The 24,792-nt window shown below is 43.6% G+C and overlaps 1 protein-coding gene across 6 annotated transcripts in view; it reads right to left on the bottom strand.

Annotated features, from left to right (window-relative positions):
- RELCH (RAB11 binding and LisH domain, coiled-coil and HEAT repeat containing) overlaps nucleotides 1–24,792 on the bottom strand; it is a 1,006,576-nt gene that overhangs the window by 636,129 nt on the left and 345,655 nt on the right. For all 6 annotated transcript variants that reach the window (XM_069219494.1, XM_069219496.1, XM_069219495.1 and 3 more), the window contains one exon: nucleotides 18,029–18,124. In XM_069219494.1, coding sequence (XP_069075595.1) covers nucleotides 18,029–18,124 — 96 coding nt within the window. The remainder of the gene's footprint in view (nucleotides 1–18,028; nucleotides 18,125–24,792) is intronic.

The following is a 24,792-nucleotide window of genomic DNA, read 5'->3' on the forward strand; positions in this document are numbered from 1 at the left end:
TAGCAGGTTTGATTACACTTAACTATCCATCTAGCAATGCCTTGTTTAGAAATTGGATTCCCTGTAAGAGGTTTTTGGAAAGCAATAAATAGTTGTTTTGTTTTTCGAATTAGTTTTGTTCTGTCATTGTAGTACATTAGCGCTCTTTTGATGTCTAATGTATGCAGTGCTCTTTCAGCTACAGAATCTGGCTGTGGGAAGAACACTGGTAATTCTACCGTTTGATTCAAGTGGAACGGTGAGATCACTTTTGGTAAAAACTTTGGATTTGTCCGTAGAACTACTTTATGCTTGTGTATTTGAATAAATGGTTCTTGTATGGTAAATGCTTGAATTTCACTCACTCTTCTTAGAGATGTGATGGCAATCAAAAATGCAACTTTCCATGTTAAGTATTGCATTTCACAAGAGTGCATGGGCTCAAAAGGTGGACCCATGAGTCGTGTTAAGACAATGTTGAGGTTCCATAAAGGAACTGGTGGTGTCCTTGGTGGTATAATCCTCTTTAGGCCTTCCATAAGTGCTTTTATGACTGGTATCCTAAATAATGAAGTTGAGTGCGTAATTTGCAGGTAAGCTGAAATTGCGGTAAGATGTATCTTTATTGAAGAGAAAGCTAGCTTTGACTTTTGCAATTGTAGTAAGTATCCTCCTATATCTTTGGCAGATGCGTGTAAGGGTTGAATTTGATTATTATGGCAGTAATAAACAAATCTTTTCCACTTATTTGCATAGCACTGTCTAGTGGTAGGTTTCCTAGCTTGTCTTATGACCTCCATACATTCTTGTGTGAGGTCTAAGTGTCCGAATTCTAGGATTTCAGGAGCCAAATTGCTAGATTCAGCGATGCTGGATTTGGATGTCTGATCTGTTGTTTGTGTTGTGTTAACAGATCTGGTCTGTTTGGTAGTTTGACATGAGGTACTACTGAGAGGTCTAGTAGTGTTGTGTACCAAGGTTGTCTTGCCCATGTTGGTGCTATTAGTATGAGTTCGTTTTGACTCAATTTGTTTACTAGATATGGAAGGAGTGGGAGAGGGGGAAAAGCGTAAGCAAATATCCCTGACCAGCTCATCCATAACGCATTGCCCTGAGACTGATCTTGTGGGTACCTGGATGCGAAGTTTTGGCATTTTGAGTTTTCCTTTGTTGCAAATAGATCTATTTGTGGTGTTCCCCAAATTTGGAAGTAAGCGTTTAGTATTTGGGGGTGAATCTCCCATTCGTGGATCTGTTGGTGATCCCGAGAGAGATTGTCTGCTAACTGGTTCTGAATTCCTGGAATAAATTGTGCTATTAGGCGAATGTGGTTGTGAATCGCCCAATGCCATATTTTCTGTGTTAGGAGACACAACTGTGTCGAGTGTGTCCCTCCCTGTTTGTTTAGGTAATACATTGTTGTCATGTTGTCTGTTTTGACAAGAATGTGTTTGTGGCTTATTATGGGTTGAAATGCTTTGAGCGCTAGAAATACCGCTAACAGTTCTAAGTGATTTATGTGAAACTGTTTTTGCTGTATGTCCCATTGTCCTTGGATGCTGTGTTGATTGAGGTGTGCTCCCCACCCTATCATGGAAGCATCTGTTGTTATTACGTATTGTGGCACTGGGTCTTGGAAAGGCCGCCCTTGGTTTAAATTTATACTGTTCCACCATTGAAGCAAGATGTATGTTTGGCGGTCTATCAACACCAGATCTAGAAGCTGACCCTGTGCTTGTGACCATTGTGATGCTAGGCACTGTTGTAAGGGCCGCATGTGCAACCTTGCGTTTGGGACAATGGCTATGCATGAAGACATCATGCCTAGTAGTTTCATCACCAGTTTGACTTGTATCTTTTGTTTTGGATACATGGTCTGTATTACATTGTGAAATGTGTGAACTCTTTGTGGACTTGGAGTGGCAATCCCTTTTGCTGTGTTGATTGTCGCTCCTACGTATTGCTGTGTTTGACACGGCAGAAGGTGTGACTTTGTGTAGTTGATTGAGAAACCTAGTTTGTGGAGGATTTCTATGACATATTTTGTGTGTTGTGAACACCGTCTTAGCGTGTTGGTTTTGATTAACCAATCGTCTAGGTACGGGAACACATGTATTTGCTGCCTTCTGATTTGTGCAGCTACTACTGCTAGGCATTTTGTAAAAACTCTTGGTGCAGTTGTTATTCCGAATGGCAACACTTTGAATTGGTAATGTATCCCTTGGAATACAAACCTTAGGTACTTTCTGTGTGAAGGATGTATTGGTATATGGAAATATGCATCCTTTAGGTCTAGTGTTGTCATGTAGTCTTGTTGTTTGAGCAGTGGGATTACGTCTTGTAATGTAACCATGTGAAAGTGATCTGATTTGATGTAGGTATTTAATGTTCTGAGATCTAGTATAGGTCTCAGACTCTTGTCTTTTTTGGGTATCAGAAAGTACAGGGAGTAAACTCCTGTGTTTATTTGTTGTTTTGGTACTAATTCTATTGCTTCTTTCTGTAGCAATGCCTGAACTTCTAGTCCTAGAAGATCTATATGTTTTTTTGACATATTGTGTGTTTTCGGTGGGACGTTTGGAGGGAATTTGAGAAATTCTATGCAATAACCATGCTGGATAATTGCTAAGACCCAAGTGTCTGTTGTTATTTCCTCTCAATGTTTGTAAAACTTGGTTAGTCTCCCCCCCACAGGTGTTATGTGTTGGGGATTTGTGACCTTGAAGTCACTGCTTGTTTGGAGGAGTTTTGGGACTTTGGAATTTTCCTCTATTCCTTTGAAATTGTCCCCCTCTATATTGTCCCCGAAAACCTCCCCGCTGATACTGGCTCTGGTAAGTGGGCTTTGTTTGTGAGGTTGTGGCTTCTGTGGTTTGCCCTCGAAACCCCCCTCGAAATTGTGTCTTTCGAAATGTGCCTCTGCTCTGTGGGGAGTAGAGTGCGCCCATGGCTTTGGCCGTGTCAGTGTCTTTCTTAAGTTTTTCGATCGCAGTGTCCACCTCCGGCCCAAACAACTGCTGTCCGTTGAATGGCATATTCAGCACAGCTTGCTGTATCTCTGGTTTAAATCCTGATGTACGCAGCCATGCATGTCTCCTTATTGTTACTGCTGTGTTGACAATTCTAGCAGCTGTGTCTGCAGCATCCATTGCTGACCGTATCTGATTATTGGAGATACTCTGTCCTTCTTCTACTACTTGCTGCGCTCTTTTTTGGAACTCCTTGGGTAAATGTTCAATATAGTGTTGCATCTCATCCCAATGGGCCCTATCATATCTGGCTAACGAAGCTTGCGAATTTGCAATACGCCACTGGTTTGCTGCCTGTGCCGCCACCCTTTTGCCTGCAGCATCGAATTTTCGACATTTCTTTATCTGGAGGTGGTGCATCTCCTGAAGTATGAGAGTTGGCTCTTTTTCCGCGCTGCTCCCACTACAACAGAGTCTGGTGTTAGCTGTTGTGTAATGTACAGTGGGTCTGTTGGTGGCGGTTTACATTTTTTATCTACTCTTGGAGTAATGGCTCTCCCTTTAACAGGCTCCTCAAACACTTGTTTGAAGTGTTTTAGCATTCCGGGTAGCATAGGAAGACTCTGATATTGGCTGTGTGTGGACGACAGTGTATTAAAAAGAAAGTCGTCTTCAATGGGCTCTGAATGAAGGCTGACATTATGAAATGCCGCTGCTCTTGACACCACCTGTGCGTAGCCTGTACTATCCTCTGGTGGCGATGGTCTAGCTGGATAGCATTCCGGACTATTATCTGACACCGGTGCGTCATAAAGGTCCCATGCGTCAGGGTCATCTTGACTCATTCCTGTATGAGTTGGGGATTGCATCATTGGTGGAGTGGCTACCGGTGATGGTTGTGGAGAGTGATGTGGGGATGGTGGCGGTGTTACTTGTTTAGCCACCTTTGCGTGTGGCTGTTTGTCCTTGTCTTGGAAGGCAAGCTTGCGTTTCATTTTGACTGGAGGAAGAGTGCTGATCCTCCCTGTATCTTTTTGAATAAAGAGCCGTCTTTGTGTGTGATCTGGCTCTATTGTCTCTAATTCCTGTCCAAATCTATGTGTCTTCATTTGTGTGGACAGTCCTTGTTCCTCAGTGTAGGAACTTGTTTTCGGTTCCGATGCCGGCTGTTTCGGTACCAAAACCTTTTCGGCTGCTTTTTTCGGCTCCGACAAAACCTTCTTTACTTTCGGCGTCGTGCTCTCTCGGTGCCGACCCGTTTCGGTGCCGCTTTCTCGGTGCGAATCTTCTCTGAGCCACTATCTCGGGCCCGAGATTGTTGTGTGCCGGTATCTCGACCGGAGTCGGATGACTTCGACACCAGCTCGCCCTTTTTCGGTGCCGATGAACGGTCACCTATTTTTCGGGTTAAGCCATGGCCTGTTGGCGGTGGCGTCCCCTGGGCTTTAGCGTTCTTCTCGTGAGTACTTTGTTTCGACGTCTTACTCACGGTTTTCGGCATTTCCTCAAGATCGATCTCCTCAGAGTCCGAATCCTGGGTGGAGAATGTTTCTTCCTCCTCCTCGAAACACCCTTGTCCTGTCGGCGCCGACGCCATTTGCAGTCTTCTTACTCTTCGGTCCCTGAGTGTCTTCCTAGACCAAAACGCTCGACAGGCGTCACAAGTATCCTCAATGTGTTCTGGTGACAAACACAAGTTACAGACCAGATGTTGATCTGTATATGAATACTTGTAATGGCATTTTGGACAGAAGCGGAATGGGGTCCGTTCCATCAGCCTTGAAGAGACACGTGGCCGGGCCGACCAGGCCCCGATGGGGATCGAAAAAAAACCCGAAGGGCCACCGGAGCTCTTCTTAATTCGGTGTCGATCTGTTGAAACTAACCCGATACCGAACGCAAACAATACCGCCGATTTTTCCGAGATTCTAACTAACTTTCCGACCCGAAAGACGGAGCGAAAAGGAACACGTCCGAAACCAATGGCGGAAAAAAAACAATCTAAGATGGAGTCGACGCCCATGGCAATGGAGTCGAAATGGGAGGAGTCCCTCGGTCTCGTGACTCGAAAAGACTTCTTCGAAGAAAAACAACTTGGAACACTCCGAGCCCAACACCAGATGGCGGGATGTGCACAGCATGTGTATCTGCAGCTACACATGCCATCGAACGTATATATACATATATATATTATATATATATATATATATATATATATATATATATATATATATATATATATATATATATATATATATATTTTTTTATATATGTATCTCAATCAGTAGGGCCACTCCCTGGAGTCCTATATACTGAATAAGGAGAGGGGTACTACTACAGAAGCCATCACTAAATTAAAAGGGAGGGGGCTACCCCCTTACTCTCTCCCCTCTTAAACATGGGTTTTATCTTGTCTGGAGGTAGCCTTTTCCAATCTCCCATCAATCAGGAGTAAACACAAAGCCTTCTCCCAGCAGGCGGGGGCTTTAAAAATACTCCTGCCAGCTGGGAGCAGACTTGTATACTGTTTCCCCTGCCTGCAGTGATGCAAACAGGGAAACATTACAGATTGTTCTCACCCACAGGGAACAGAATAAACAGTTGCTCTCTCAGGTAGGGAGCAATGCCAGCTCCCGCAGTATATGAGGAGCTGGATTGGGCATCAGGGACCTTGGGGATTCCCCCACAGCCCCAAACATACTATCTGTTGTCATTGTACGCCATTCCACTCCACTCCATGCCATGCCATGCTATTCCACTGTACCCCACTCCATTCTATGGCACTCCACTCTGTGCTACTACACCCAAGCTATTCCACTGTATGACACGCCACGCTATGCCATTTTACTCAATGGCACTCCACTCTGCTTTGTATAATGTACGCCACTACAGTGAATGTTATTCCACTGGATGCTACTCCATTATATGCCACTTCACTCTAAGGTACACAAGTGTACGCTATTACACTGTACACCACTCCATTTTATGCTACTCTATTCCACTGTAACACTACTACACTATACCTCTCACCAGTGTATGCTATTCCACTGTGAACCAGTCCACTCTAACACACTCCAATCTATGCCACTCCACTCTACCCCACTCCAGAGTACTCTATTCCACTATACTCTAGTCTACTTCTGCACACTCCACTCTACAGCACTGCACACCTCTCCACTGTATGCCACGCTACTCTGTTATTCCACTATATGCCTCTCCACTGTATGTAACTCTACTATATACTATTCCATTTTATGCCACTCTCCTACTAAGCCACTCCACGCCACTCCATCTATTCCACTGAACCGTACACAACTCCAATGTAAGCAACCCCCACGATTGGCACTCCATGATATTCCACTCCACTGTACTCTATTCCATTTTAAACCACTCCACTGTACCACACTATACTCCACTCTATAGAACTACACTGTAGAACAATGTACTCCTGTCAGCGCCAATGTACAGCACTCTACTTTATAACACTATGTCACTATCGCAACTCACTTTGTGCTAGTCCATCCCAGTTAATATACTCTACTCTGTGAGACATTACTTCTTCACTGTACTTTTGGTCACTCCAATGCACGCCACTCTATGCCACTCAACACTACAACAATATCTCACTCCAATGCACCACAATTAATAACACTCCCCTCTATTCTACTCCACTGTACAACACTTTAGTCCTCTCTGCGAAACTCTACAGCACTTTCCGACACTCTACAACACACATACACTCAACTGTATCACATGCCACTCCAAATGCAACGCCACTCCACGATATTCTCCTCTACAACACACTACTGCATACTATGCTATGCCACTCCAATCACCTTCACTGCATGACACTTCACCCCCACTTGATGGCACAGCACAGTACTCTGCACTATTCCACTCTACAAGACTCTAATACCCTATGTTCCACTATAAAACAGTGTACTTCACTCTATACTCCTACATTACACTGTGCAACTCCTCTACTCCACTGTATGCCCCTACACTACACTGTATAACTCTCTAGTCCGCTCTACGACACACCACTCCACTGTACAATACGCCACTGCACTATATAACAGTTTACTCCACTGTACGCTATGTCCCTTCACTCTACTCTAGTTTACCCAACTCTAGGCCACTGTAGCACATTCCACTCTACTATACTCTACAACAGTACACTCCATGACACTCTCCTCCACTCTACTGTATCGCACTCCACTTAACACTTCGCAACACTAAACCATACGATTTGACACACTTTTTTTTTCTTTTAAATTGAAATTCAATGAAAAGGTCAAAGGATAAACCTTTGTTGTAGTTAAGAAAACGTTATTCTTTTTATGCAAACTAAACTTAAACTACTTAAACATAAATTCTACAGTTACAGTTCTATCTAAAATGTATAACTTGTGCACCACCTTTAAATTATTATAACATTTTTTAATCTTTATCTACAAACTAAACTTAAACTACACTAAATGTAAAATTCTAATCGTACAGCTTTAATTTATAATTCACGGAAAACGTTCAAATTATTTTAACTCATGCACCTCCATACACAGTATTTTCAACTCGGTAGCCAGCCTAAGTTAACTATCACTTGCCACTCTGCCATGCACTGTTTTCTCACATAATATGTGACTTACAATGTCATAACTTGTATTGTAAAAAATATTATTTTAGATGGTAAAATAACATAATATAAAAGGGTATAAACACTGCATTGTGAAAGCGCAAGTTATTGTTAATGTGGCTGCCAAGTCAAATACACTTTGTAAGGAGGTATAACAATTTGAAAGTGTTGCGCAAACTATAAATTAAAGGTATACGTTTAGAACTTAAAATTTCTGTTGTGTAGTGCAAGTTTGGTTTGTGTGAGAAGAATCCAGTTCTCGTAACTATAACAAAGGTTTAAACTTTGTGTCATTTTTATATTATATATACACATGTGCGCACACATATGCACACACGCATATATAACTAATTAATATAGGTACATAGCAGGCCTTTGGGTCAGCTCTGCTCTGCCCCACGGGTCTGTCTGAATCCTATTTACACTTTACTTCCAGTCTACAGTCACATGCCCTTCAACGGGGACGGGGAAGCAGGCAGACTTGCAGGTACACTACAACACCTCCCGAGGAGATGACACACACTAGTCAGATGGAGGATTCCTAACTAACAGTCCTGACATGTAATGTTAACGATTTAGGCAACAAAATTAGGAGAGGGTTTGTGACACAAAATATATGCTGACTTCAGCCTGAAGTGGTTCTCCTCCAAGAGACAAACTTACAGGGAATGTATTGGCGCTTTCTGGGGCAAGGGGTGTACCATACACTGGCACATGCAGGGTTTACCAGTGGGGCCCATGGGGTTCTATACTAGTGAAAAAGAACGCTCCCTTTAATGTGACTTAAACATGGATGGACCTGGCAGAAGGAATGTTGGCGTACAAGCCCGTCAGGGCAGATGGAGATGACCATATTGAGTGTGTATGCTCTGGTGCAACTCCAGGCAGCCACCCTGGCCAAAATCAGAGACACTCTTCTTGAATCAACTTCCTCTCTACGTACCTTAGATGAAGACTTCACTGATTTTCTGAATGTGGACACTGACCGTTTAAGCACACAGACCATCCCCTCTGCACTGACATCACTTGCACAATTTGTAGACAGAATGGGTCTGGCTGATGTATGGTGGAAAATACATTAGATGGACCAGAAATTCTCATACTTTTTGGAAGCGTATAAGGTTTACTCATGCTTTGACTTAATTTGGTCCCAATGGAAGAAGTGGGAGACAGCGCACAGGCAGACTACCCGGCCAGAGGTCTACTGGACCACTTGGAGCTGTTAGTCAAACTTGGGCAGCTTAGGGACAGACGAGCCACTGGTTGGAGACTGAGTGCTTGGCACACAAAAGACAGGGAAGTGGCATGTGGGCTCCGAGTTGTACTTTACAGAAAATCAAGGGTCAGTGACTTCCAAGGTGATGTGAGAAGCCTGTAAGGCTGTTTTATGAGTTAGGGCATAAAACCTAATGGCACGGATAAAAGAAATGGGAAGAACAGGAGCTCAAAAATCAGATACTACAACTTGAGGGCTCCCCAAGCTCGAGAACAGACCCTCTCTTCTGAAAACTTACTATGGCTCCACCTGCTGGGTCTGTACAAAAAGCGGGAGAGGCAGAGGAACTTCCACCAGATCTCTGGGAAACCGTAATTATAATAATACCCAAGGTGGGGAAACCAAGAGATATGTATGAGCCCTATCGCCGGATCTTTTTGTTAAACGTATAACTGAAGCCGTTTGTCACAGTTTTGGCCATACGTCTCGTGCAGGTTATTTCCCCACTGATTCATTGTGATCAATCAGGATTCATGCCTGACAGGTCAACATAGCTTAATTATCGGTGAACACATAACTGGCTTACCACAGTGCAGGCACGAGAGTCACCATATTGTTCCATCCCTGGGCGCTAAAAAAAGCATTTGATACAGTCCATTAGCCTTTTCTGTACCAGATACTGTGCAAGTTCGGGTTTGGCCCTCAATGTAGAAAATGGATTGCACTCTTATATCACAACACAGCTGCAATTATTAGCGTTAATGGAAAGACCTCCACTGAATTTCCAACAGGTAGGGGCATTAGACAGGGATGCCTTTTGTCACCACTCCTGTTTGCCATCAAGTTGGAATTATTGACCTGTGTAGTGGGACAACACCCTGGCATATGTAGATTCCAGATTTCAGAAATGGACCAACAGGAGGAAAAGAGACCACTCTATGCAGACGACATACTTCTCCACATAACTGACCTCATGAATACTATCCTGCTACTTTTTCGGACCCTGAAGGAATACGGGGCCCATTTGGGCTACATAATCAACTGGCACAAGTCCATATTATATTCCACATGGGAAATGCAAGATACCCTCCTGACACCATAGGAGCTTAGGGTTGCCAAAAAGAGGTTTAGATACCTCGGGATCTTCGTAACAGTGAACATGGAGCTTTGCTCCAACTGAAACGTGGGTAGAGTTCTATCGAACTTCAAATCTGATGTGGTAAGATGGAGAGGGCTCCCACTCAAGCTGGTGGGACGAACAGCTTATGATTACCCCTTCCCAAATTGCTATATTTGCTCCAGAACACATACTACCTGGTCTCTCAGACAATATTTTCCAAAATCAACAGAGAGCTGAGTACGTTGTTGAAGAACGGTAGCCAACCACGGACAGCGACTAGGACGCTACAGCGTAACCCTTATAATGGAGGGCTGGCCCTTCGAGGCATTGAGAGTTACTTCTGGGCAGCACACCTGGAAAATATTAACAACTGTATATTTACCCTACAAGACCATCCAACATTTCATCTTGAGTGGGCGCTGTTGGGGCAGAAATCCCCCCTACATTATCTGTATGGAGGGCCAGGCTCTCGTAGCCTCCACCCTGGCCACACAAGTCTCACTTTTATAGCCTGCCACAAGGCCACCAGAACATCTGGCTGGCCACACAAGATTACTACAGCGATGCCTCTATGGAAAAGTACATGGCTAAAAGAACTGGCGGAACTGCAAGGTTTTGAATTATGGGACACAATAGGCATCCCAACTGTGGGCGACCTCCTCAAAAATGAAGACATTATGCCCTTCTCGTCTGTGCAGCAGGAATACAGCTTACGCCTGTCGCAACTTTTGAAATATGCCCAGCTACACCACACAAGGCAAGCTGACGGATTGAATGAAATAGACGTTATGGGATACACCCCACTGGAAGGGCGGTTACTGGCGGAGGAGCTGGGGAAGGGAGCCATCTCATGCACATAAAAAAAACGTTAAATAATAACATGCTTGACACATTGCATAGGCTTAGAGATAGATAGAGTCAGGACGAGGGGGAGCTTGAGGACTTGGATTGGGAGGCGGCACTAATGCACCCTCGAGAAGTAGCCAGGAAATTGCATTTACGGCTGAGTCAATTTAAAATACTCCAATGGGCATATTATGACCACCAAAGGCTGCACCATATGGTAAGGACCCCCACACGGTTCTGTCTGTGATGTTCGAAAGTGAATGGTTCCTTTATACATACACTCTGGGAATGCCCCAATATACTGGCCTATTGGAATGTTATTATTCAGGTGATCTACCATAGTAGAAGCTGCCCACGAAAATTTTACTATTTGGGGCTGGAGGAAAACATAATATGGGCTGGGTACTACAAAGGACACTCAGGGGTCACCCATGACCCTGTTGCTAAATCACCATAATCCAGGTCAGAGTCCAATGTTTCATGCCTTCATAATGATGTATCTTATTGACTTGTGTGTTGACTGCACAGAAAGATATACTGCTCCTTCCACATTATGCTCTTTGCCATGAATACTGTATTTGACGATATTGGCACATTTCCCACATGACTGTGATGTTTTTTTTCCTTTAGCTGGTTTAAAAAATAAAGAAAAACTGTACTTAAAAAAAATACTGACAAAGGTATTTTTTTTTTTTAACTTAGAAAATCAATATGCAAATGTATTATTTTCTGGAAAGGGAAAATTAAGCCAGATGTAATATTGGTGAGAAATTGTGACCAGTATAATAATATATTTTGTGAACCAAGTTACGTACTAATAAATACATTAGTACAATTTAAATCTGAGTGTGTGGAAATTCGACCTACCTAATTAATATTAATGAAGTAGATCACAAATTGCAATTCTCTTTGATTGGATACAACAACAGGGAAGGTGCCTTGCAAGGGTCAGCAGACCATGTTTGTGATTGCATTTAAATAAAGATTTTTTTTTTATAAAGTAGCTTGATTTCTTTGAATGACTTGGGTCTGCTTTAAAAAAAACAATGTTTTTTGTTAAGGTTTGTCTGAGGGCTGGCAGTGGTTCCCTGGACCACTGTTTACTCCTCCGTAAACCTTTTTGACAATTCACAAAGGGGAAACGGGTGATCTTCTGAAAATGAGTTACCACCGCAACTTGAGGGAACAATAGCTTCTCAAGGGTTTGGGTCTGGAATTATGGTTGGAAACCACTTATACAGAGGGTACATATTTGGTGTTTGAAGGGAAGCCCAAAACATGCCTCTTCCAAATGCAGACCTCTAAAATGGAGTTGATACACAGGTAAACCATTTTTTCAGGATGTACACAGCAAATCAGAATGTTTGGGACATAAAAAGGCTAGTATATGTGTCCATTTTGAACAAAGTGTGCATTCATTGTACTACATTACAAATCAGCAACTTTGAAGTGCAAATGGAACAGTGGTTAAAATGCTACTGAAGAAAGCTGAATGCCAATTAAGTTGATTCCACTGAACATATATACTACAGCTACTTAAATTCCTAGCATTTTGAAAAAAATATTTCTCAGCCGTTTTTCACAACGAGAGAGAAGGCGTAAGTTCGACAAACGAATTGTAAAGGTCAGCATAAATGTCAATGCCTTGCAATGAGGTCATTCAAAGCAATAGGAGATAAAGCCAAAAAACATAACCTGCCAAGCAAAATTGCCACAATCAGAAATAAAGCACTGATCCTCCAATGACTGTTCCATGCTACACATCCCGCAAAGCAATAGTTACAAAATTCTGTTCTATGGAAAAAATCATTGAATATCTCTGCTTATGTGCGGGATGCCAAAATGCTTTACAAGGTAAAAAAAATTTTTGGTACCTCTGCCTACCTAAAAGCACTTTTGTTTTTAAAGAAAGCCCATGTAATATTAATCCACCAAATGTAGACTTAACTGCCTCTGAAACTGTTGAGGTTGCTCTTTGTTATGGTAAGAAACATCCAAGAAAGTGAGCACTAGTATGCATTGCTGCTTCACAGGTTCGAAACTGCACTGTCTCTTTAAGACAGACAGACAGACGTATTAGCAAATAACTGAGTTATAGCAGGTGTGAGACAGTTTTGATGCTCTGATTGTCAATAAGTGGCTCCTAGGCAACTGTCGAGATTTGCTAAGCAAATGGGGCTTTGTTCAGGAATTGACGTAAGATTCCAATGATGGAATTACAATGAAGTAGCTGTTCCTTCTTCAACAGTGGTATCTTCGCTGATTGGAAACACCATCCCCATTTCACCAGGGCGGGGAATTGGAACAAGAATGTGGAAAAAGTCGGACAGTAAGTAGATGGATGACCACAGAGAGATGTGTTACTACTGGTAATGGATATTTCCGGTGGTTAACCTATTTATCTACAAATTTCTCACCTTTTAAATATCCCCAAGGTACCACACTGGATCCAGAAAACATTCATAGCTCTCCTACGCTGAAAGGCAACACTGGCTCCATCTCAGCACCAGAAGTGATTCAATGTGACATAATCAGAACAGCGTAGCAAAAACCACAGCCTACTGACGTCAGTACCCCATTTGTTTTGTCTGTGCCCTAAAGAGGCAAAGGCGAGGAAGTGCTGATCAATTTGAGAGAATACACGCACAGTTCTAATTTGAAAACACATTATGGCCTGTGATGATGACAATGACTTGGGCTGGGCTCCGGAGAATCTTCTTCAAAAACAGAGGAATCAAGGATATGTGAGGAAACATAATGAAGTTGAAAAAATAACCGCCTCCAAAATGAGTCCTTCAAAGTGAAGCTAAATCATCTTTCCAAACTGTGCAAGGAAGGACGAGGAAGAGGCCTCTGTGGGTGGTGAACTCTTCATTTGCCCCTGCCCATGTATTGGTGCAACAGTTGGTTAGGCCACTGGACCAGCATGGAAGGCTAAGACCAGCTGAGACGAATGGTGCAGCCAAAAGGAGATGCCCTTCCAGAAGTGCTGCTGATCTGGTGTGGTGCATTCTGGCCTTCCCTTATCACTGCAAAGTGACCACTAAAGTGGCCTAGGAGGCTCAAGACCACCAGGTTCTCCATTTCTCACACAAAGTTTCACTGACAGCTGCCAGTTTTTTGGATTCTCTATCTGAAGGAGACATTGGGAATACACCTGTGTACTTTGAGAAGGATAAAGCCTGCACCACCAGGCTTGTGGAGCAGAGTGGGTTGAGAGGAAAACAGTGTCCCCTGGTACAGGTTTGTACCTTCCTGAAATTAGCTTTTTGAGTGCTGGGTCCAATTAGGGGTTGTCTCAGGCACTCTTGATTGGCTCTACCAAGGATTCAATGAAAGGCAGCAAGGGCTCTAATGTTATTGAAGCAGGCTGAAGGACATCCGTTAACAGATTTACCTTGGCATCTGCTGCTAGCAAAGAAAGCTCTAAAAACACTGCTGTCTTTCTCAACACTGTATAAAATGAGAACACCTCTTGAGAAGCAAGGCCTGAAAGGCACCTTATTTTGTTCTCTGGTGATGTGTCCAACCTACTGGCAATTTGAAGGGCCAGATAATCACCAATGTTCTAAGATGGTGGTGGCAGTAAATCTGCTGCCGCACAGTTGACATCCTCATAATACTCTACGGGCCTTCCATGCGTATAAAATTAGAGTCTGAGCCTAATAACTCTTCCATTGTTTACCAGTAGCCTCGACGAGGCACTTGCAAAGGCTGATATTCTTTAGCTTGGCTCTGCCTGCTAGCCTTTGGACTTCCCTTCTAGAAGTATGAAGGATGGCTGAAGTTTTTGAGGCGCCGCCACCTGTGTCGGAGCAGGCTGCATCAACAGTGGTGCCAGTAAAAGTACCATGACAAGCATTGACACTGGAGCCAGTGGATTTGGGGTAAAAGTGGTCATTGTCAGAAAGGTCTCCTGAGGAAGAATTCTGAGGTCATATAGTACAGAGGGAGGACCTGGTGGATGAAATCCAGACAAAGTCCTAAACAGACCAATAGGGTTCTGAGGCTGCATCAGAGGAGACTGTAGCCTTTATAAAAAGTGCTGTCAAAGAGATGAGAAACTGAGCCAAACTAGCTCTTTGTGCTGGGAACACGGACTATGACTGCTTAGCACTATGAACAATAAAAGGGCAAGGAGTCAGGAAAGAGATCAGGGACAGAGACCAGAGAGACAGGCACTGCCAGATGGTGCTCCTGAGGTAGAGTGGCAGCCACAAGCTCTGGGTCAGAAGAAGGTACAGCAGGAGGCCTGGTACACTAAAGTGAAAAACCTCTCAACTTGGACTGGAGTTGAGGGGAGTCGTCATGCTTCCTCTTCTTTTTAAGTTTATTCTTCTTTTCTCTAAAAGATTTTGGGGAGGAGTGCAACTTTGAAGGAGACCTAGATCTAGAGCACAACCAGCGTCTAGACCAATGCTCATTGCAGGCCAGAATATCTGGCCTCATGCCCTTTGATGACCTTGCTGTGCATTACACTGCACTGTGTTGCACATCCTCAAGTTGTGCTTCGACCCCAAGCACCACAAGCAGACCTCATGGGCGGTATAAAATAGGCATTTGACATTGCTAGTGCAACAGGGTTTATTACCTTGGTGGAGGCATCCCTTAGCACTGCACTGAATAATTGTAGGACATCACTCTGGCATTGCTTCTAGTGCTAAGATGGAGCCAGCATCCCCCACTGGTGGTAGCGGAGTTGTGGCATCTTTCTGGATACAGTGTGGTACCTGGGGATAGTCAATAGGATAAGAATCTGCAGTTAAAAGTGTAAAAAATAGAATTGTCTTGATCCTGGAGTGCATATGCTTCAGTATCTTACCAAAGTATTAAATGATCAAGGACATTGATTTATAAGTCCCAGAAAGAAGAACACACCTACAAAAGGTTGAATCAGCCTTAATTCTGCATGTACAATGGGCTTCTATCAGAGATCTGCTGGTCTTTTCGTAAAATGCAACTGCATACGATACAACAGAAGGGGCTATGAAGAGCTCAGCTGTTGTCAATTGTGTAATAATGAAGCCACATTAATGAGGTCCATTCTAAAATACAGCGGTTCGAGGTTTTCTTTGTAAAATTTATTTTAGCTAGGGTGCTGGGGGATTACTACCTTCACTGTAGCTGAAGTGAACAATACTGATAAAGGTATTTGAAATTCTTAAGACTGTAGGTGTTTCAAAGTTTCTAATGCTACCAATGGCCTGGAAAACATCAGAAGACATGTTGGACGTTCCTAAAATTGGTGATCCATTCAACTTCTAGATCATTAAAGGAAAGCTGGTCAGAGAAGCCAGAATTATTGACTCCATTGTGACTATAAGGTTGCCTCTCTTTTCCTAGAATATGAGGCTTTGTAGGTGAGGCTGGAGTGTATGGGTCTAGCATGCAGTCTCTGCAAAGAGTTTTAGCTCTCTTCCTAGGCAAAGGTTTTTCAAGTGTAGGTGCTGGAAGAACATCTTTTGATGCTATCTGCTTTCTTGGAGAAAGCACATAAAAATGACACATTTATTTTACTTTAAGTAAAAGTTGAAGTCCAGTCCAATGCTGCTGCTCTTAATGACCCTCAGATCTGGAGACGTTTGAAGTCTCTGTGCTTTCTAATATTTATTTTGAGGAGTGGAAATGGGGCTGAGATGTAGGTCAAGCCTCTGTTTTCCTGAGTCCTTCTGTGGAGTGCAGTCAAAGATGGACTGGGGAAGCACTAAACTGCAGTCAATCATCCACACCAAGACTTTTCTGAAGGCTGCAAAACCACAAGAAGCTTCGAATAAGATTTTCAGCAATGTTCCCTACCTCTATGCTGGTCACATTTTCTATACTTTAATGGAATAATTGGAACTTTCTGGCAATAAAGCATTTTGGCGTCAGTTGGTTGTCATGAAGACTACATACCCTTTGTATCAAGGGGTATGTAGCTGTTTCGCAAACTTATTTTTTACCAGATGAAGGCTCTTTAAAAACAGCAAACACTGCATCTTCCTGTAAGAAAAAACTGCAACACAATCAAAGCTCTCACCAAGAGATGTTAAAGGATGGTAATTTTTATCAAAGTCTGGTGGAGTTGGTGAAAAATGTGAAAAACGTCCAGGCCCCAGTTTAGAGGAACTTAACTCCACAAAGTAGAAAACGAATGCCTCTCAGCTGCCAAACTAGTGCCATTCAGAATGGAAGGTCAGCCTGAAAAAGATGCAATTAATTTCATGATTTTTCAAAAGTTGGTTCCTTTAAAGTTTTCCATAAGGTTTAATTGGGCCCGTTTTTGTTTAAAAAAAAAAAAATACGGGGATGCTGTGTTAAGAAACACATATGTCCAAATCCCCAAAAATTCTAGTCTTGGAAAGTGTTCTGGGATCCTGCACATCGGCAAACATTTTCAATGTTCTTGAATATCAGTGAAAAGCACATAATGGAGAAACATGTTTCACTGAGGGTTAAATCATAAATATTTCAGTCACAGAATCTGCATTACGCCAGCAGAAATTAATTTCTATCCACCAGAAAACATTTCTTTTCAAGAATATATGTTAATGTTTACTGTGGGATCAGTGCTAATTTTCTGACTTAACATGTTATTTTGGGAGCACAACTTCATAATACCTTGACAAATGTACACTATTAATCTAGAATACTGTAGGTCTTGAAAAGATTGTTGAACTGAAACAGTCAGTGTGAAACTTCAAGTTGGATGTCCCATTCCAGTTGTGTTAGCGCTTGAGAACAAAAGAAAATATGTACTATATAAAGGCACTCACAAATGTGTTTTAGTGTGAATCTGCTCACATCCATGACAGAACTAAATTGAAATGCTTTATCTTTTTTTATGTATCATATGATAAAATGCCAAATATCTAATTTATGAAACATAACAAAATCCTATCTGAAGAACAGTGTTTCATCTATTACAGACGAGTTATGAGCAATTGGTTTTGTGGGTTCAATAACAGTGTGAGTGCACACTAGAATAAATGTAGCTATGTTTCAAGTTAGAAAGGCCCATGTTGAGGGGCCTAATGGACCTACAGTAAGTTAGTTTAGCATAATGCAGATGCATGAAGCAAAGGATGGGGATGAGTATAGCATGCAATCAAATTTGGACTCACCTGACAGAGGTGGGAAACCATTCTCTAGGAGCAGAGATGCATGCACAAAAGTAAGAATATGATTGCAAGAAACTGACTTTCACAAACATAAAATACACTTTGAAATGAAACTGATTCGAACAATGGTGGCAATGAGCATGGGATAGTTGTATTTCTACTCACCTCCCGCTTTGCAAGCAGTACATTTGGAACTATGTGTGGTAAGCACCGTCCCAGCATCAACATGACACCCTGCTCACTTTCTGCTATACGGGAAACCTAAAAATCCAAGAGAGCTTTCATGAGTTCCAGCACAAACAATATTAAACTGTACATAAACTGGTATTTTAATAAGGTACCAGGAATCTCACCAATGTTTATTGCTCATGCAATTATACTAAAGAAAAGTTAGGTATCCAAAACTCACAATATTTTATTTTTCCGCTCCTATTTGAGCCACTATCAGCTAAGGTTTAATGTTATGCTTAGTTTATTAAACAAATGCCGTAAGGGGAGTGCGTCATACAGATAGTACATGTCAATCCTAATCTATAAAGCACATGCAAAAAGTAGATAGAAAGAACATTAGGACTGCTGCTTACAGAGGGCCACTGCTCTACTTTTCCCAACCACAGTTAAACTGCAGTTTCGGCTCACAAATTTCAACAGAGGAATTTTGCTTTCCCGGGAGGCGTTTCCCTTTCATTTTCTCCCCTGGAGAAGTTCGGGAAGAATGCTTTTGTTAGCTGCATACTTGGAGCGCGTCAACAAAGCTAGAATCAAAGACTCTGTTTACCACTACACTGTCACTTCTAAGGTGATGCCTTTTGATTTATGGACATATCTGCTGCATTTCAACAATTTAACAACTTTTTCATGAAACATTGGGCAGTCCAAGTTATTCGTGGAAAAAGTTACATCTAATGAGCACGTAGTTCCATAGAACGGAATCAGACTCTAGTGTGTGATGGACTACTGGAAGACTCTACTACATGCACACAATTTGCCAACAGTATTACAACAGAAGTGTTAATCTATAACATTACTGCAATCAGGGATGCGTAATCATAAGTAAGTGAGGATGTAAAAACTAATATGGTGGAATTGTCAGTACATTATGCTCTACAAATAATTTGAGAGGCTTGCAGGGATTAGTAGAGGCGATACTTTAAGAATACAGACTTTACTCTTAAAATCATTAGAGACCCCAGCAATCTGGTTGACTCTGCAACTGTGTTAGGGGCCTGGGGATGTTGTGGGAGGTGTGCATAGAGCATACAGGTATGACACATGGTGACCTTGGATGAACAGAGACAACCACACAGACAAGATGGTGAACATTCGTCTACTTTTTCGGTCGGGTCTGCACATCATCAATTCAAAAGGGGCACTCACTGACTGATACTGCATTTCATATTTTGTGAATGAACCCTGGGAAAGACAAAGGCCTGAGACAGGAAATCGACGTGCAAATAACAATATCTCGTGCTGAGCTGGTGCTATGTGGAGCAAAGAAACGTGTTAATGTTGTGCTTGCGGAGTGAAGGATTCAAAGTCTGCAATCAGCTGAAACCTTTCAATAGTCAGTGGCTAATATGACTATTGTCAAACACATCTTGTTTCAGTGTTCACTTGGTTCGTGTCATTTACCGAAAAATAGAGTGAAAGAGAATATGGGCCACAACATCGCTAAGAAGTAATTGCTGGACAGTAACCTTAGGTGCATAAGAGGTAGCAGAGGTGTTGAAATGTTATGACTTGCATCGACATTGCCGTGTTTTTACTCCCCCACGCTGTCCACCTAGTCTTTTTAACTCCTACTATAAACATTTGCTAATAAAACTGCAAACTCAGTCCTCTGCACGGTTATCAAAGTTCTCCAAAAGATGGCGTTTTCACTTAATCTCAGTAATGTATTACATGCATTATGTGTTGAAAATCCGAAATGGAAGTTAGCGAAAAAGGAAATTTTTTCATGCAGGTCTTTACAAACGTAGTGACAACTTTTTGCTTATAATACTTAATATATTTATTAACCATGTTAAGCATAATATACAGCGCAGACCTAGCCAAACGGGCAACTAGGTCAAAACAAACTTTTCCACCCCCTTCAATTTGCAAATATGCGAAAAAACAACTTCTACTGAAGGATGCAGTGTGGTGGTCAGAGTAGTGTCATTGCACTCCAATCTCAATCACACAATGTACTATAAATCCTGAGACTCCTTCATTGGGTGCTCAGCAGAGAGAGGGAACAGACAATCTAATGCTCTCTGAATAGGGAAAGGAAAGGCCCTAAAACGTAAGGTGCGATCACTCCAAAAAGATATCACAAAAGCATAGGGACAGCATATACAAATTTAACATCAGTCCTTAGGTAAAATCGATGGAGATTAAAAGGTACCCATCACCACAGTAAGTATAAGTAGTGCTACAAACTAAAATTCACTCTAAGTAAGTAAAAAGACATGGCAAACACGGTAGGTGTACAGTTCAAGACAGTACAAGCCTGACTGAAGTACTGGAATAGTATATACACAATCTACTGTATGAGCAATATATCGTAAATGACAGAAAAGCCCAAGGATCGTAGAAACAACTCGACTGTCATGTCAAATCTTTTACACCAGAAGTGACACATCAATCATACTTGGAAAGTGACCTTAAAAATAGGACCCTTTGAATAATAAATTAAAAAGAGTAGAGCTACGATATAAAGTCGGGGATAGGCCAGGGAGAGAATGCAAGGGGGAGAAAGAGGCAGGGTGTGGCATAAAGTCAATGGGTGCCAAATGTGGCGGAAGGATCCTCACCTAGTAAAGAATAAATACTGAAAGTCAATACATTGGTCTGCGTGTCCACAGTAAAGCGGACAATCTACTAATAAAAGGGAGGCATTAAGGTTAGTAAAGCAAGAGTGAATACTGGTCCAGTGAATAGCAGTCTCTAAGATAATGGGCTCACTACAGTGTACCAAGGCTGGGAAACTGGGATGAAGGGGGATGCTGTCCCAGCTAGAGTTATCAACTCTCATACTTTTAGCTACAAGGAAGAGAATGTTTTAGAACAGTTTTTTTTTTTATCCCCACTGCGTGTAATAGCAGCCAAAGGCGGAGTAAAATGAATAACACAGGTGCAAGTTAACACCCACAGAGAGTGCAAAGATTGTTCAAATATATGGCATTGGGGGGGCTGACAATTAGCAGCAGGCTCATGCGCTCCTGAGCGGATTCCCTCAGGAGTGGGCTGCGCCGCTCGGACACACTGAAGAGACTGCAGGGATGCCGTCGGAGCCACTGGCCTGCAGAGTAACGTGAAAGGAGTGGCCTGTCCTGAGACACTCATGCGCATGGGGCACGAGGTGACTGAATCCCTGCGATTGCGCCGCCGGGCCCGGATGAGGTGAGGCGGGCGGTGCTGGTCGTGGTGAGATGGCAATGGCGAGATGCTGGGCCCTGTGAGTGGCGGTGACCTGCCTACATCGGCTGACTACTGAGCCGGCTTCCATTGCTGACAACGGACGGCATCCCTGGAATGGGGACTGCCACTGGGCCCACAAGTAAATGCCGTGGTGCACGGAACTAAGAGTGAAGGGAGAGACCCTACTCTGTCTGTCTGCCTGCCCCCCCACCCCTTAAGACTTCTTCAATTGCGCTGGGGCAATTAGACACTACTACTACTATTTATCACCAGAGTGGCTGCCAGACGACTCCCCTGCGACTCAGATACTGCGGAGAGGGAGGCTGCTCATGCTGCTGTGCCTTTCCCACTGCACTGCGCATGCAAGTGGGCCTCCCGCATCCCTACAAATTGGTGCTTGGCCAGCGCCCACGGCTGCGACCTGCGCTCATGCACGTCGCCCCCTCGGACCATACAATGGCAGAAGCAGGCCGCCTTCATTTGGGGGCGGGGCTACATCGCAGACAGAAGCCCTTAACCCAGACAGCCACAAATTGGACGCAGTGCTGGCGGCAGTGGAGAGCATAGGCACCTCCTTAGATCAGGCTCGGACCTCACTGGAGCGCAAGATTGATAAAGTGGCCAGTGATCTCACCTTGCTCCATGCGGATCACCGCAAGCTAGCAGACAAAACCCACTCATAGGAGGACCAGCTCCATGACCTGGCACCCAAGACCAATCAACTGGAGACTTTGCTACAGAAGGCGCTGGACCAGGCAGAAACTGGAACATCGTGTAGAGGACGCTGAAGGGTGCACTAGGAGGAATAACATTCGTGTCATAGGCCTCCCAGAAGGCGTGGAGGGCCCGGACGCGGTTGCCTATTCTGAAACCTGACTCCGGGAGCTGGTCCCAGAGAGTTCTTTGCACCTTTCTTTTCAGTAGATCATGCCAACAGAGTCCCCCACCAGGGCCCATCTGCCGGGCACTGGTTCACATCCCTTTCTACTTCGCCTGCTATACTATGTGGACAGAGATATAATCCTCAGTGCAGTCAGATCGCTCCCAACAATCCGAGTGGACAACACCCCGGTCATACTATTCCCAGACTACACAATTGCCGTACAAAGAGAACATTCTTCCTTCTTATCAAAAAAGAGCAAACTCCGTGCCCTTAACTTGTCATACTCCCTTCTTTTCCATCCAGACTGCGAGTAGCAAGTGATGGCAAACCGCACTTCTTTGACATACCAGGAGCGGCCTGGGAATGGCTGGAATCGACGGATCAGATCAACAGGTGTGACGTTGAAGTAGAGAGACCAGCAATGCGGGGTCTGAAATCCCGCAAACGGAGAAATCTAAAAAAACACGTGATTGCCCCGAGGGAGGTGAGACACGGCCCTGATCTGGAACAAATTATACAAGAACGCCGTTGTGCACTACAGTCTGCAACAGCCATTAATGTCCTTCCAATCGTCTCGGATGCAGAAGCAGAGCTCTCAGAATCTAATGGAGAACATGCTTCCTCTCTCGAAACCTCTTCTGAAGTGGGATCTTTTGCCCACCCTGCGGTGACGCCACAGACGGCAGACGAACTACTCTAAACTTACTATATTGACACACAGCCAACAATTATTCAGATAACGGAGGGGCTGCATGTGGCGCTTGGGAGGCCACACTTTGTTGCAATCAAAAACTGTCCTTGAAGTGTCCTTGCTGTCTTGCCCATGGTCTCGTGGATGGCTCGGCGGCGCTGGGACTGGCCTTGGTGTCTACTATGGCTGGCAGATGGCCCTCAGGTGGCCCACCGCCTCATGTCTCCTATATATACTGCTATATCCTGCTGCTGTTGGCCGCCTGAGTTTATGCTGGGCTAGGGGTTAAGCCCTAGTTTTTGTCGAACACATCTCACCTTGCCCATCCCACTCCCCTATTTGCGGGGACCTCTTCCTTACACTTGTCAAGCCGAACAGACGAGTTGTTTTGTTTGGGCAGATACCAGTTGTCCCTCTGCTCTAATGGTATTCTATCATGTTACTCTTCCTCTAGTTAGTGATCCTGAGTTATATCTGTTTGTTTCTAAATGGAGCCTGAGATCTTCTTGCTCGCTGACCCGCAGGGACCCTGTCGCGGGGTGCGCAAAATCCCTGATCTCCAAGGGTGGGACTATGAGACACTATCAATACAATGACCCACCATGAACTCCTTCGCCATCCTTACGTGGAATGTGCGAGGTATACACACGCCAGCACGTAGATATTCTATTTAGTCATATCTTAGAAGACACTCAATTCATATAGCGCTCTTGCAGTAAACTCACCTCAAGCAACCGGAGGAAGCTAGACTACAGTTGCGATGGCAACTCTATGCAACAGGTTACTCATCCTATACCAGAGGGGCTTTTGTCTGGATTAGACCGGGCATTCCTTTTATGGCAGAAGATCAAATCATTGATGCACAGGGGCGATATGCCCTGGTACTTGGACGCCTTGCTGGCTGTGCAATAGTGTTTGGTTCCATATATGCTCCGAACAGAGATTAGGCCTCATTCTTTCATTCGTTTGTTCGTTATCCAGCCTGCTTTCTCATTGGAGTGACCTTCCCTGGTTGTTGGGGGATGATTTTAATAGTGTACTGGATCCTTATTTGGAACGATCTTTCCCACCATTGCCCACTGCGCTTGCCGTGGTGGCTGCACGTGCCTTAAATAACTGGCGATTATTGAATATATGGTGCCAACGTAATGCTAATACCAGAGTCTATTTGTATTTTTCTGTCCCACACCAATTACAAGTTCGTCTATAGAGAATATTATGTACAATTAACCTATATCCCGCAGTGTAGGGATACGACTATTTGGGCCGCACTCACTCAGACCACAATCCTCAGCTTCTGCACTTGAGATGGGACGTATCTCCCACAAGCGTTCCTACTTGGAGACTCCGCCCCGAACTGTTAGAAGACACAGCATTTAAAGCATCGCTAGACAAAGCAATTCCCAAATATTCTGAACATAACACTGGCACGGCATTTTCTGGCTTAACTGAATGTGAAGCTTTTAAAGCAGTCATTAGAGGCCATTGTATGGGCACACAGCAGAACTTGCGCAAATCCATCGAACGCGACCTAACAAAAGTGGAACGATCCCTGATGTAACACGAACAGAATACTGCCCAACACTCCTCAGAGACGTCACAACTATCGTCTGCCTGAGCAGAGCATATATCCTTTTTAGAAAGACTACGCTATTTAAATTATGCAGGCCACTCAGCCAGCACACATGCATCTGCCAACAGATCGGGCAAACGGTTGGCCTGGCTTATTCATCAAGACCATGATCGTGTCCAATAATGGAACTCCACTCACCAACTGGAATATACTCCACACTCCCCAAGAAATCCATTCTGAGCTCACAAGATACTATGGGACACTTTACCGCTCCATTGCGACAATAGACCCGATGGATTACAACAAAATCTTTTTCTCTGATCACCTTGCCTCGACTGACAGATGACCGGCGGGGAGAACTGGAGACACCCCTGACGCTA

This window comes from Pleurodeles waltl, chromosome 2_2, assembly GCF_031143425.1.
Source record: "Pleurodeles waltl isolate 20211129_DDA chromosome 2_2, aPleWal1.hap1.20221129, whole genome shotgun sequence".
NCBI classification, from domain to species: Eukaryota; Metazoa; Chordata; class Amphibia; order Caudata; family Salamandridae; genus Pleurodeles; species Pleurodeles waltl.